This window comes from Eucalyptus grandis, chromosome 3 (assembly GCF_016545825.1).
Source record: "Eucalyptus grandis isolate ANBG69807.140 chromosome 3, ASM1654582v1, whole genome shotgun sequence".
Taxonomy (NCBI): Eukaryota; Viridiplantae; Streptophyta; class Magnoliopsida; order Myrtales; family Myrtaceae; genus Eucalyptus; species Eucalyptus grandis.
In genome coordinates this window covers 5,257,974-5,271,052 of record NC_052614.1, presented here as the reverse complement: position 1 = coordinate 5,271,052, position 13,079 = coordinate 5,257,974, and the positions used below count along the sequence as shown (strand labels likewise).

Sequence of the window (13,079 nt, the reverse complement as noted above, 5' to 3'; positions counted from 1 at the left end):
GTAAAACCGAAAATCCTAACACTAGAACTCGTGAGATTAAATGTTTTAAGTGTTTGGGCAGGGGTCATATGGCGAATCAATGCCCTAATAGAAGGGTGATGATCATGACTGGACATGGTGATGTTGAGTCTGAAAGTGAGAGGGAAGAAGAGGATGATGAGATGCCACCATTGGAGGATTGTACTGATGGAGAAGTGGCTATAAAAGGAGACTTATTGGTGGTTAGGCGTTCTCTTAGTATGCAAGTAAAGGAGGAGGAGCATCATCAACAGAGAGATAACTTGTTTCATACAAGATGTGTGGTGAATGGTAAGATCTGTAGTATGATAATTGATGGAGGTAGTTGTGCGAATGTGGCAAGTTGTACTATGGTGGATAAGTTGAGTTTGAAGACGACAAAGCACCCTGGCCTTATAGACTTCAATGGTTAAATGATAGTGGTGAGGTGAAAGTGTCGAAGCAAGTTCGAATTCCATTTGAGATAGGGAGATATAAGGACGAGGTAGAGTGTGATGTTGTACCTATGCAAGCGGGTCATATCTTGCTTGGAAGACCATGGCAATATGATCGAAAGGTACATCATGATGGATATACTAATCGTTATTCATTGGTGATGAATCAAAGACTTATACCTTGGTACCAATGACACCTAGTGAGGTGTATCAAGATCAATTAAAGTTACAACGAGAAGCCGAGAGAGAGAGAAAATGTGAGAAATCTGAGGGCTTGCGTGGTGTGTCTGAGACGCAAGGAAAAGGAGAGGCCGAGAGAAAGATTGTGGTAAAACCGAGGGAAAAGAAGAGAGGAAAGAAAAGAGGCAAAATAATTTTTATGCAAAATCAAGTGAAGTGAGGAGAGCCTTAGTTCTAGATCGACCAATACTTGTACTTGTGTACAAGGAGGTTTTGTTTTCTACTAACGATCTTGACCCAAGTTTGCCTAGTCCTATTGTGTTTTTATTGCAGGAATTTGAAGATGTCTTTCCCGATGAACTTCCTGGGAGGGATACCACCTATTCGAGGCATAGAACATCAAATTGACTTGATTCCCGGTGCGCCATTACCTAATCGACCCGCATATCGAAGCAATCCCGAGGAGACAAAGGAACTTCAGCGACAAGTTAGTGAATTATTGGAACGAGGGCATGTGAGAGAGAGTCTTAGCCCATGCGCCGTCCCTGTTTTGTTAGTGCCAAAGAAGGATGGAACTTGGCGAATGTGTGTCGATTGCCGAGCAATCAATAATATTACGGTAAAGTATCGACATCCTATTCCTAGATTAGATGACATGTTGGATGAGTTGCATGGTTCTTGTATTTTCACTAAGATCGATTTGAAAAGTGGTTATCATCAAATTAGGATGAAAGAAGGTGATGAATGGAAAACTGCATTTAAGACCAAGTATGGATTATATGAGTGGTTAGTAATGCCATTTGGATTAACTAATGCACCAAGCACATTTATGCGACTTATGAATCATGTTTTGCGTGCTTTTATTGGTCGATTTGTGGTTGTCTATTTCGATGACATCTTGATTTATAGCCGAAGTCCCGATGACCATATTGAGCATGTGCGAGCTGTCTTGCAGTTTTAAGAGCCGAGCAATTATACGCTAATCTAAAGAAGTGCTCTTTTTGTTACCAACAAATTAGTATTTCTAGGATTTGTTGTTAGTGCTAATGGTATACAGGTTGATGAAGAAAAGGTTAAAGCAATCCGTGAATGGCCAACGCCTAAGACCATAGGAGAGGTGCGTAGCTTTCATGGATTGGCGAGTTTTTATCGACGATTTGTGAGAAATTTCAGCACCATTGCCGCACCTTTAACTGAGGTTATCAAGAAGCACGTGGGTTTCACGTGGGGAGAAGAGCAAGAGAAAGCCTTTAATCTGCTAAAAGATAAGTTAACTAATGCTCCTTTGTTATCTTTGCCGAATTTCAGTGCTACTTTTGAGATAGAGTGCGATGCTTCCGGTACAGGAATTGGAGCCGTGTTGATGCAAGGAGGGCGTCCCATAGCTTATTTCAGCGAAAATTGAGTGGAGCAACATTGAATTATCCTACCTATGATAAGGAGATGTATGCTTTAGTGCGAGCTTTGGAGACTTGGCAACATTATTTATGGCCAAAGGAGTTTGTGATCCACACCGACCATGAGACCTTGAAGTACTTGAAAGGACAGCAAAAGTTGAATAAAAGACATGCCAAATGGATGGAGTTCATTGAGACTTTTCCATATGTGATCAAGTACAAGAAAGGTAAGGAAAATGTGGTAGCCGATGCACTTTCTCGAAGGTATGCGATTCTAACTATTTTAGAAGCAAAGTGTCTAGGTTTTGAGCATATCAAGGGCTTATATATTGATGATGATGACTTTGGGAGAGTCTATGAAGCATGTGAACACGCTGCATTTGATAAATTTTATAGGCATGAAGGTTATCTTTTCGTGAAAACAAACTATGTTTGCCTAAGTGTTCTTTGCGTGAATTGTTGGTGCGAGAAGCTCATAGTGGTGGTTTAATGGGGCATTTTGGCATTAATAAGACTTATGAAGTGCTGTATGAACATTTTTATTGGCCACATATGAAGAGAGATGTCACACGTGTTTGTGAGAGATGCATTGCTTGTAAGCAATCGAAGTCTACAACTAAACCGCATGGCTTGTATACACCATTACCTATTCCAACGCATCCTTGGATTGATATTTCTATGGATTTTGTGTTAGGATTGCCTAGGTCTAAGTATGGTAGAGATTCTATTTATGTGGTTGTTGATCGGTTTTCAAAGATGGCTCATTTTATACCTTGTCATAAAACTGATGATGCATCTCATATTGCTAATTTGTTCTTTAAGGAGGTTGTACGTTTGCATGGCATGCCTAGATCGATTGTTTCAGATCGAGATTCTAAATTTCTTAGCTACTTTTGGAAAACATTGTGGAAAAAACTAGGAACACGATTGTTATTTTCTACTACTTGTCATCCACAGACCGATGGTCAAACCGAGGTAGTTAATAGAACTTTAGGGGTATTGTTGCGTGCTATTATTAAAAAGAACATAAAATCTTGGGAAGATTGTCTGCCACATGTTGAATTTGCATATAATAGGAGCATGCATTCTGCTACTAAATTTACACCATTTGAGGTTGTCTATGGTTTTAATCCATTAACTCCGTTAGATTTAACCCCTTTACCTGTTGATAAGTGTGTGGATTTAGATAGAGCAAAGAAAGCTGAATTTGTCAAGTCGTTGCATGAGAAGACGCGCACAAATATTGAGCGCAAGACTGAGCAATATGCAAGGCAAGCTAACAAAGGGCGCAAGGAAGTGGTGTTTGAACCTGGCGATTGGGTTTGGGTTCATATGCGCAAAGAGAGATTTCCTGAGCAGCGACATTCTAAGTTATTACCGCGAGGGGATGGACCATTCATGGTTTTGGAAAGAGTTAACAATAATGCTTACAAGCTTGATCTTCCAGGTAAGTATGACGTTAGTGCCACATTTAATGTTTCTGACTTGACTCTTTTTGATGCTAGTGATGATTTGAGGACAAATCCTTTGCACGGGGAGGGAATGATGTGGACATCGAGTCATATCGAGGAGGAGGTGCTAGGGACCCATTGTCTATTCCTATTGGTTCGATTACTCGAGCGCGGGCCAAACAATTCAAGCAAGCTGTTGGCGTCATGGTTCGTGATCTTTGGCGTGAAGATGACCTTGGATCAAATCTTGAAGAATCTTGGAAATCTTGGTGCAATTTAATTATCTTGTCACCAAATAATTGACCAAGTCAATTTATATATATATATATTCTTGTTTAAGAATATTCTAAAATAGGAATATTTTAGAATATATCGCATTAGATTTTTAGGGTTGGTTTTTAGGGTTTGTGTGGCAGCCTATATAAAGGATTTGCCAAATTTCTTTGAGGACGGAGATATTTTATTTTTTTGGAGGAAAAGAATTGAGAGGTTCTCTTTTTACCGTTCTTTTGAGGACTTGACCTAATCAAGATTCTCTTCGACTTATCGAGCGAGATAGCGAATTCTTTCGCTCGTGGCGTCTATAACGTTGGTTGGTTGACACGTGTTCGTCAACAGGTCACGTTCATACCGAGGTTGCCAAATCACAGGTTTGATTGGAGGTCGAGGTTTGCAATTCGCACCATCTGGGCCTTCGTAGAACGATCCTTCCGCAACGATTCACATCAGATCCACTGTCTAGGAAATTTTGGAGGGATCTAAAGAGTGACAAAATATTCATTTTGAGTGGCAGGAATGGGTTGCTGGTCGAACTTAGAGGACATATTTCTTTACTTCCTTTGGAGTCTGGCGAATGAGTTGGCGAATAAAGCGGATGGGTGAAAATAATGAAGTGGGTTTAGCAAAAGCTGAATAGGAGTTCATCAAAGGAAGTTGGGTTTCAAAAATCTTAGTTTCATCACTAAAAGAGACTTCATAGAGATAGTCTATCTTAGAAGCATTTGAAATACGAAAATCTGAAGGGGTTGAGGATGATGTGTTGTAGTGAGAGAAACAAGTGCTTCGAGAAAATCTAGTTCGGAAGACATGGTGTGAATAGATCTTCTTAGCACTGGATTCACCTATAAAGCACATGGAACGAATATCATTAGAAACAATACCTTTGGCTCTGATACCATTGAATGGACCTAGGCTTAGAACCAAGGAGGATTAAGTCAGTTTTTTTGCAGGTATGCCTTCCCACAGTGGGCGAACCTCTTGTTCAAGCCCTTCAGGGACAGCCTTTTAGGATCTATAAGAATAGACATATTGACTCCATTCGCCACTAAGATGGAACCGTAGCGGGACAATCCTTGAAAGGCAACCACTAATCACGTGGAGAGGAAGACTACTGGAGGTGAAACAGAGTGGCCTAGTTGGAATGATCATTCAAAGGATGATAGCTAATAAGACAAAGACCCATAGACTTTGCCAAGTTTAGGTCAATCGACTAGCTTATTTTTCTAATTACGTCAATTTTATTATTAACGGTTGAGGAATTTTCTAGTCAATTGACAAGTTTTTTTTATTTGAGCTTAAATTTGTGTACAGTCTATGCAAATAAGTGTGCAAATGGTAATATTTCTATTCCGAGAAACAATTTCTTTTTAAAAATAATTCTTTTATATTTCTACTACCTCGAACAATTTCTTATTAAAATAACGTGTTTGGTAACTATAGAAAATTTATATTCCCGAAATAGAAAAAGAATAAGAATGTGTTTAGGATGATCCATAAGAATAGACATATTGACTCCATTCACCGCCAAGATGGAACCGTCGTGGGACAATCCTTGAAAGGCAACCACTAATCACGTGGAAAGGAAGACTACTGGAGGTCAAACAAAGTGGCCCAATTGGAATGATCATTCAAAGGATGATAGCTAATAAGACAATGACCTATAAACTTTGCCAAGTCCAGCTCAATCAACTAGCTCATTTTTCTAATTACGTCAATTATATTATTAACGACAGAGGAATTTTTCAGTCAATTGACAAGTTCTTTTATTTGAGCTTAAATTTGTGTACAAACTATGCAAATAAGTGTGCGAATGGTAATATTTTTATTGCGAGGAACAATTTCTTTTTAAAAATAGTTCTTTTAAATTTCTACTCCCTCGAACAATTTCTTATTAAAATAACATGTTTGGTAACTATAAAAAAAAATTATTCTCAGAATAGAAAAAGAATCGGAATGCGTTTGGTAGGATCTATAAGAATAGACATATTGACTCCATTTGCCGCAAAGATGGAACCGTAGCGGGACAATCCTTGAAAGGCAACCACTAATCACGTGGAGAGGAAGACTACTGGAGGTGAAACAGAGTGGCCCAGTTGGAATGATCATTCAAAGGATGATAGCTAATAAGACAATGACCCGTAGACTTTGCCAATTTCAGGTCAATCGACTAGCTTATTTTTCTAATTATGTCAATTATATTATTAACGGTTGAGGAATTTTTCAGTCAATTGACAAGTTTTTTTATTTGAGCTTAAATTTGTGTACAGTCTATGCAAAAAAGTGTGCAAATGGTAATATTTCTATTCCGAGGAACAATTTCTTTTTAAAAATAGTTCTTTTATGTTTTTACTGCCTTGAACAATTTCTTATTAAAATAACGTGTTTGGTAACTATAGAAAATTTCTATTCCCGGAATAGAAAAAGAATAGGAATGCGTTTAGGACGATCCATAAGAATAGACATATTGACTCCATTCACCACCAAGATGGAACGGTCGTGGGACAATCCTTGAAAGGCAACCGCTAATCACGTGGAGAGGAAGACTACTGGAGGTCAAACAAAGTGGCCCAGTTGGAATGATCATTCAAAGGATGATAGCTAATAAGACAACAACCTATAAACTTTGCCAAGTCCAGCTCAATCGACTAGCTCATTTTTCTAATTACGTCAATTATATTATTAACAGTTGAGGAATTTTTCAGTCAATTGACAAGTTCTTTTATTTGAGCTTAAATTGGTGTACAGACTATGCAAATAAGTGTGCGAATGGTAATATTTTTATTGCGAGGAACAATTTCTTTTTTAAAAATAGTTCTTTTAAATTTCTACTTCCTTGAACAATTTCTTATTAAAATAGCATGTTTGGTAAATATTAAAAAAAAATTATTCTCAGAATAGAAAAAGAATCGGAATGCATTTGGTATGATCTATAAGAATAGACATATTGACTCCATTCGCCGCAAAGATGGAACCGTAGCGGGACAATCCTTGAAAGGCAACCACTAATCATGTGGAGAGGAAGACTACTCGAGGTGAAACAAAGTGGCCCAGTTGGAATGATCATTCAAAGGAGGATAGCTAATAAGACAACAACCCATAGACTTTGCCAAGTCTAGGTCAATCGACTGGCTCATTTTTCTAATTACGTCAATTATATTATTAATGGCTGAGGAATTTTTTAGTCAATTGACAAGTTTTTTTATTTGAGCTTAAATTTGTGTACAGACTATGCAAATAGTGTGCGAATGGTAATATTTCTATTCCGAAGAACAAAGTTCTTTTAAGAAATAGTTCTTTTATATTTGTACTCCCTGGAACAATTTCCGATTAAAATAACATGATTGGTAACTATACAAAATTTATATTCTTAGTATGGGAAAAGAATAGGAATGCGTTTAGTATGATCTATAGGACTGGGCGGTTGGCTGGCGGCGGAGGTGGCCAGTGGTTAGTGGTGGTGGTCGAGGTGGCTGGCAGTCGGCCGGGCGGTGGTCATGGGTGGCAGAGGATTTATGGGCAACAACTGTGGCAAGGAAGAAGAATAAAAGAAAAATAGAAAGAATAAAATGACTTATTTCTAAAAATTGTTTCCGAAAAGTTACTTTTTTTTTTTACTTCTTATTTTTGTTTCAAATCTATTACCCAGCTACTTTTCTATTCAAGCATAAAAAAATTAAATGACGTTACTAAATGAATTTATTTTCTTTCTTTCTTTCTTTCTTTTTACTCCGGAGAGGAAAAGAACAAAAAAATCAAGGAACAGAAAAGTTTCCATGCACCCCTAAGTGGTCGGTAGATCGCGTGTCTGCTCAAATAGTGGAAAAGAAATGTTCCAAAGACCCCTCACTTTTCATTGCATTATTAACAATTTTACGGAAAAAAAAATGATGGAGGAAAATATCGACTTATGTTCCTCATTAAGTATTAATCACAAATGTAAGCTGTCTCTTTGTGGATAATCCTATTACCATGAGCAAACTTAGTACATCTCGCTCATTTTAAAAATTGTAGCTGTTAGAGATATATTTAATTGTGCATTATTTCTCTTAGGCTTAATTTATTTCACAAAAAATAAATTATTTGAAAAATATTTTCCTAATAATTAATCAACAACAAAAAAATTCATTTTCAACAATAATTTATGTTATTATATTTTCGTGGACAATAATTTATTTTTTTCGATCATTCATTTTATAAATGATGTAAGTAATTATTTTTAGGAAAAAAAAATTCCAAATCATTTATTTTCCACAAAACAAACAAAACTTTAATTAATCACGATTAATTGTGATTGATATTGCAAGATATTGCAATATTCTGTAACTACAAATAGTCATTTTTAAAAGTTTATAAACATGCCAATGTACTCTTTTTATTGAATATATATTGCTCAATTTTTTTTCCGCATTATTCTTTTCTTAAGTAACTCTTCAATTGAAATTGGTTTTCTCATTAGTAACAGTGCCTGGAAAAGACAAAAATTTGATATAAGTCCTCGTTTTTTTCTAATTCCAGGATAAAATCATGATAGGAACTGAAACTAGAATATGGCTTAAGCAAAAATAAAAATATAAAGGAAGGATACAATTGGGATGAATCAGTAACCATCCCCAACAGTGATTTTACAAAGTATTGCTGTCTATAAAGAGTGATTTTAAACTTTTAAGGCACTGATCAATTAACGAAATCATGAATGCCTTACAATTTCTAACGAGCCGACTTCTTTTATGTATAGTCAATGCATTTGACATGGACTCAATTCCTTATTAAATACTTTTAGCAGGAATTTTCATAGCATCGATATTCCCCATGCACTTGTTAATGGAGTGTCCCAGTTCGCAGGTTCTGAATGTTCTCATTCTAAATTGTTTTTTTTTAGGACGGAATTCATGCTAAAGTGTTACAGTGTGAACTTTGATACACTGCAAATTTTTTGGTCTCTTTATTAAGTTTTTCATTAACCGAGTTTCATTGAAGGCAGAATATTCATCACATCCATTTAGGAAACTTCATCATTAGCAAACTATTCACCTAATTGATCCAGTTTGCAACTGCCACTTTCCCTTCTCAATATCAGTTTCATACGAATGATTACAATGACTTCGGTGGTCACAAGAAAACAATTAGCAAACATAGGAACATACACAGCTCAGTATAAATTAGAGAGACATCACAAATAAAGAGCATCTCTAGATGCAACTGCAGGGCAATCAAAGTGAATTTCATAGAACAATAATGAAATTTTACCTTTGCACCCTCCTTTTTTTTCATGTACTTAGGCTTTTTTAATTTGAAATTTGGGGGCAAAATTGATTGGACTAGAGCTTTTTTGGGTCATGGCTTGATTCAGAAATTTTTTGTGTGATAATAATTGAGAATAAAACAAACTCTGGCTAGTTCAACTCAGTGAACACAGCTTGTAACAACTAGGTCCAATGAGGGCGGGGAGTGATCGCCATGGCTTGAGGGCCTGGATAATGAGTGACTCCTCGTAAGCTTCTAAGATGGCGCAAAGAGTGAGAATTGATCGAATGCGCCTTTTAACATAAAGACAATGCCTAGTTTTGGAACTCTAAAGTTAAATGTGCTCAAGTGAAAGAACTACGAGGATGGATAACCTCTTGAGAAAGTACTTTGGATGAATTAAATTTAGGATGTCATAATATAGTATCCTCCGGTTGGTGTATGATCCGAGGACCAATCATGCGGAAGCTGCCAAATTTGTAATGAATAGAATTACATACTGATTGGGGAGAGAATGTGCCCCTTTAGGAAAATGATAACTTGTATGCCATAGGACAAAGTGTGAAGATTTGTATGACATGGGTCAAAGTGAATAATATTTCGAATGAGTTAAATTCGATGTGTCACACAAGACAAAGCCGCTCACTATTCTAATTGCCTCAAGTAGTTGTCCAGGCTACAAATCGAGAATTAGTCTCTTTCTGTATGCGCTAACTCAGGAGTATTTTTCTGACCCAAAAAATAAAATAAAATCCGAGGAGTGTTACTTTTTGGTCGGGAAAGATTAAAAATGCTATAGACGAGCGCAATGAGGGCAATGACGTCAGACCAAAGAGGGCAATGAGCGGGTAAGCATTACTTGATTCCAAGAAGGTAAATACAAAGTAAGCATTAGATTGTACTGCTTAGTCAATGAATAATTAGTTAATCGCTTAATAAGCGGTAATGTGCATGAGCCTCTCGGAACAACTAGTCAACCATTTCATGTTCACATCCATCCGGACTCATTCAAAAAGCTGTGCACTTTTGCCAGTAAGCGAGTACCGCTAGTCCACTTCTGGGGCAACATCTTCCCCTTTTGTTGACTTGTCAACCTCCTTTTATTTTCTTGTTTTTTTTCTTTCTTTGACTTTTCAACGCTCTTTTCTCTCCCCGATTCTCACCGCGCAAGCTCTCGGCTTAAAAGAAAGGAGCCATGTACTATTTATCCCTTTTTCCGATTCTCTGACTTTTCAACACTTGAATTTTTTTTTTTCTTTTCGGGCCGCGTCACTCTTGACTTGGTCAAGATATTACAGGAAATGGGTTAGGAACGCGTTGACTTGACGAGAACTCCTTTGGCGCAAATGATGAGCCAAGTTGGATTTTTGGTAAATGTTTCCCGTAGCCATTCGCAAGAGTCAAAGTGCATCAATTGCTAAAAGAAAAAAAAATCGAAATTTCAGTGCATTTAGTGATTGAAACTACAGCTTAGTGATTGCACTGCAGACACCTCTTTATGTTTAGCGAGGCTCAGGGAAATTTATCTTCATATTTACACTCCATTTACTTCGTGAAAAATGGATTATTCGAAAAATGTACTCCTAAAAGCAATCATCTGGAATAATTAGTCGATGAAAAATATTTTTATTATCAACGATAATTTATATCTAAATATCTTCATGGACAATGAAAATATTTTTCACTTATTCATTTTTATAAACGATACAAGCTATTATTTTGCAGAAAAATATTTCCAAATAATTTATATTAGGCGAAACAAACAGAGCTTTGGTGAAGGATTAGCTTGACTTTGTCAGCTAAGGCCGAGCACCTACTGTTTTGAGAAGTGGGGAGACTACAACCTCGGGTTGATGAGGTCCAAGATTCCCAAGAACAAGTAAACTTAAGGAAATAATTGTTTTTGCAGCGTAGGACGGGAAAGTTGAACTAGCCTTTCTTGGGTGCATTGAACGAGAAAGCAAACAATAATAGATAGTATTAGTACCCTCTTGGTAAGCCTTATTCTCTTTCATTCATTATAAATACATTACACAAACTTATCTTTTCAAACACACCTCTCTTTCCTCGCTGTTGTGCATTTACATTGTGGTTTTCTCACCAAAAAAATGCCAAGAAGGAGCACTTATGCAGATCATTCCCGAGATCCCCGAGATCCCCGAGCTGAGGAAGAAGAAGAAGATTACTACGAAGTGTTCCTGAGCTTTTGTGGGGGAGACACTCGTACTGGCTTGACTGACAACCTTTACAGGAGTCTGGTTGAAGCGGGAGTCTACGTCTACAGAGACAACAACGAGCTCCATACAGGTGAGGTGTTCGGCCCGGAGCTTCTCAACGCGATTCCTCGATCTGGGATATTGATCCCAATCCTCTCGGAAAACTACGGCTCAAGAGAATGGTGCCTCCGCGAGCTCACACAAATGATGGAGTGCAAGAGAAACAATGGAAGGTATATGGTGGTGCCTGTATTTTACAAGGTGAAGCCAGCACACGTGCGGCACCAGACTGGGATTTTCGGGGAGAGGTTCCGATCCGGTACAAGGCGATTCAATGAACAAGTTGTGGAGGAATGGAAGCAGGCGCTTGGAGAAGTCAGTTCCATACTAGGATATGAATCTGAGGGAGGGTACATCTCGTTTCTAAACTTACCTTGTTTACCTCTTTTGTATTCACAAATATCCTTTGTTTTCTTTTTGCCAACACAATACCTTGTTTACTTCCATCAATGATTTTAGTTTTGTTTATTTCACCAAAACTAATGATTTAGAAAAAAAATCGTAAAAAAGTATCTTCATTATTATTGGAAAAACAAAAACTTCCATTATCATTATCATATCCGTTGACAAGAATGAAAGATCACCTCTCCGCATCTTTTCATGCTTCTCTCTGCCTTGTCACCGAACGAGCCTCACATGTATTTTTTACTTGTTTTCCCCCCTTTTTATCACACAAGGAAGAACGATTACATGAACGCGACCCCATATATAGTTTGGTTTCATATTCCCAGATTTCTTGAAACATCGAGATTCATGAAAGATGTGCAAAATGATTTCTTTTTAAGTTTAAATGAGTAATAAGTTACTTAAGTAATGAAAAATAGTTGATTAATCAATACTTATGCCATGAGCAACACAATTTTCTTTTCCAACCATTAAAAGGGTTAATACATGAAAATCCCCTTAATTTGTTTATCATGAAAAAACCCTAAACTGGTACGCTTGTGATAAATTTACTTCAAACTAACTTTTTGATGAATTAACCCTATGTTAGTGAACAAACGTAAGATAAATTGGTCATTATATACCGGTTTGGGGTTTTTTGTGGTTAAAAAATTAATTTAAGGTATATTTGTCGTATGTGTACTAATTTTTGATTTTTCGTAGCATTGATTCATATTGCAACAAGGTTCTAGTTTCCGGACTCGACTTTATTGTTCTTTGACAGGCAGGAAACAGAGATGATCGAGAAGGTAGTTAAGCAGGTTTGTTGCGAGTTAGAGGAAGCCCATCATCTCACCTATTCCATGGAAGCGAAGGTGATAGCAAGACTGCAGGAGGATTATCACTGTGAGTTGACACGCCTCGTGAAAGAAAATCGTGGTGCGGAGGAAAGGGAAAAGTTACATCGCGATTTTCAGGATAGTCAGAAGAGGACACCGGTGCCGAGGAGCATGCGGAGCGATGGGAAAATGGTGAGAAATAAGATACATATAACTTTGCATGAGTACCCGCAGCCTCGGAATTGAGATTCCATGACTCACGACAGGATGCAGTGATTAAGTTCGTAATGTATTATTACCTTGAAGGTTACTTCAATTCAAACCCTAGTGACCTCAAATTCAGTTGCTTTACCACGCATTTTTTTCTGGACCAGTTTCTTCTATGTTTCGGTTGGGTTCAGTTTACAGTTCGCTGTTCAAATTTCAAGTTACTTACTACTTTGTTCCTGCTGAATTTATTTGAGTGTTGTAGTTGCACAAGCATGTGAATGCACGGTGTATATTTGTTGTGAATTGAACAATTGGAACGTGTAGGTAAGCGACAACCTCTTTTGATTCATGAGTATAAATTGGAGCA

The 13,079-nt window shown here is 37.3% G+C and overlaps 1 protein-coding gene across 1 annotated transcript; it reads left to right on the top strand.

Moving 5' to 3' along the window:
• The first annotated feature begins 11,047 nt into the window (after window positions 1–11,047).
• Window positions 11,048–13,061, top strand: LOC120292199 (toll/interleukin-1 receptor-like protein). Its single transcript, XM_039310349.1, has 2 exons — window positions 11,048–11,629; window positions 12,448–13,061. The coding sequence occupies exons 1-2, from the start codon at window positions 11,112–11,114 to the stop codon at window positions 12,746–12,748; spliced, it is 819 nt and encodes a 272-aa protein (XP_039166283.1). The 5' UTR covers window positions 11,048–11,111; the 3' UTR covers window positions 12,749–13,061.
• Window positions 13,062–13,079: the final 18 nt, after the last annotated feature.

Coding starts and splice junctions, on each gene's coding strand:
- LOC120292199 (XM_039310349.1), top strand. CDS start 11,112: ATGCCAAGAAGGAGCACTTATGCAGATCATTCCCGAGATCCCCGAGAT. Junction 11,630..12,447: donor GGATATGAATCTGAGGGAGG/GTACATCTCGTT, acceptor GTTCTTTGACAG/GCAGGAAACAGAGATGATCG.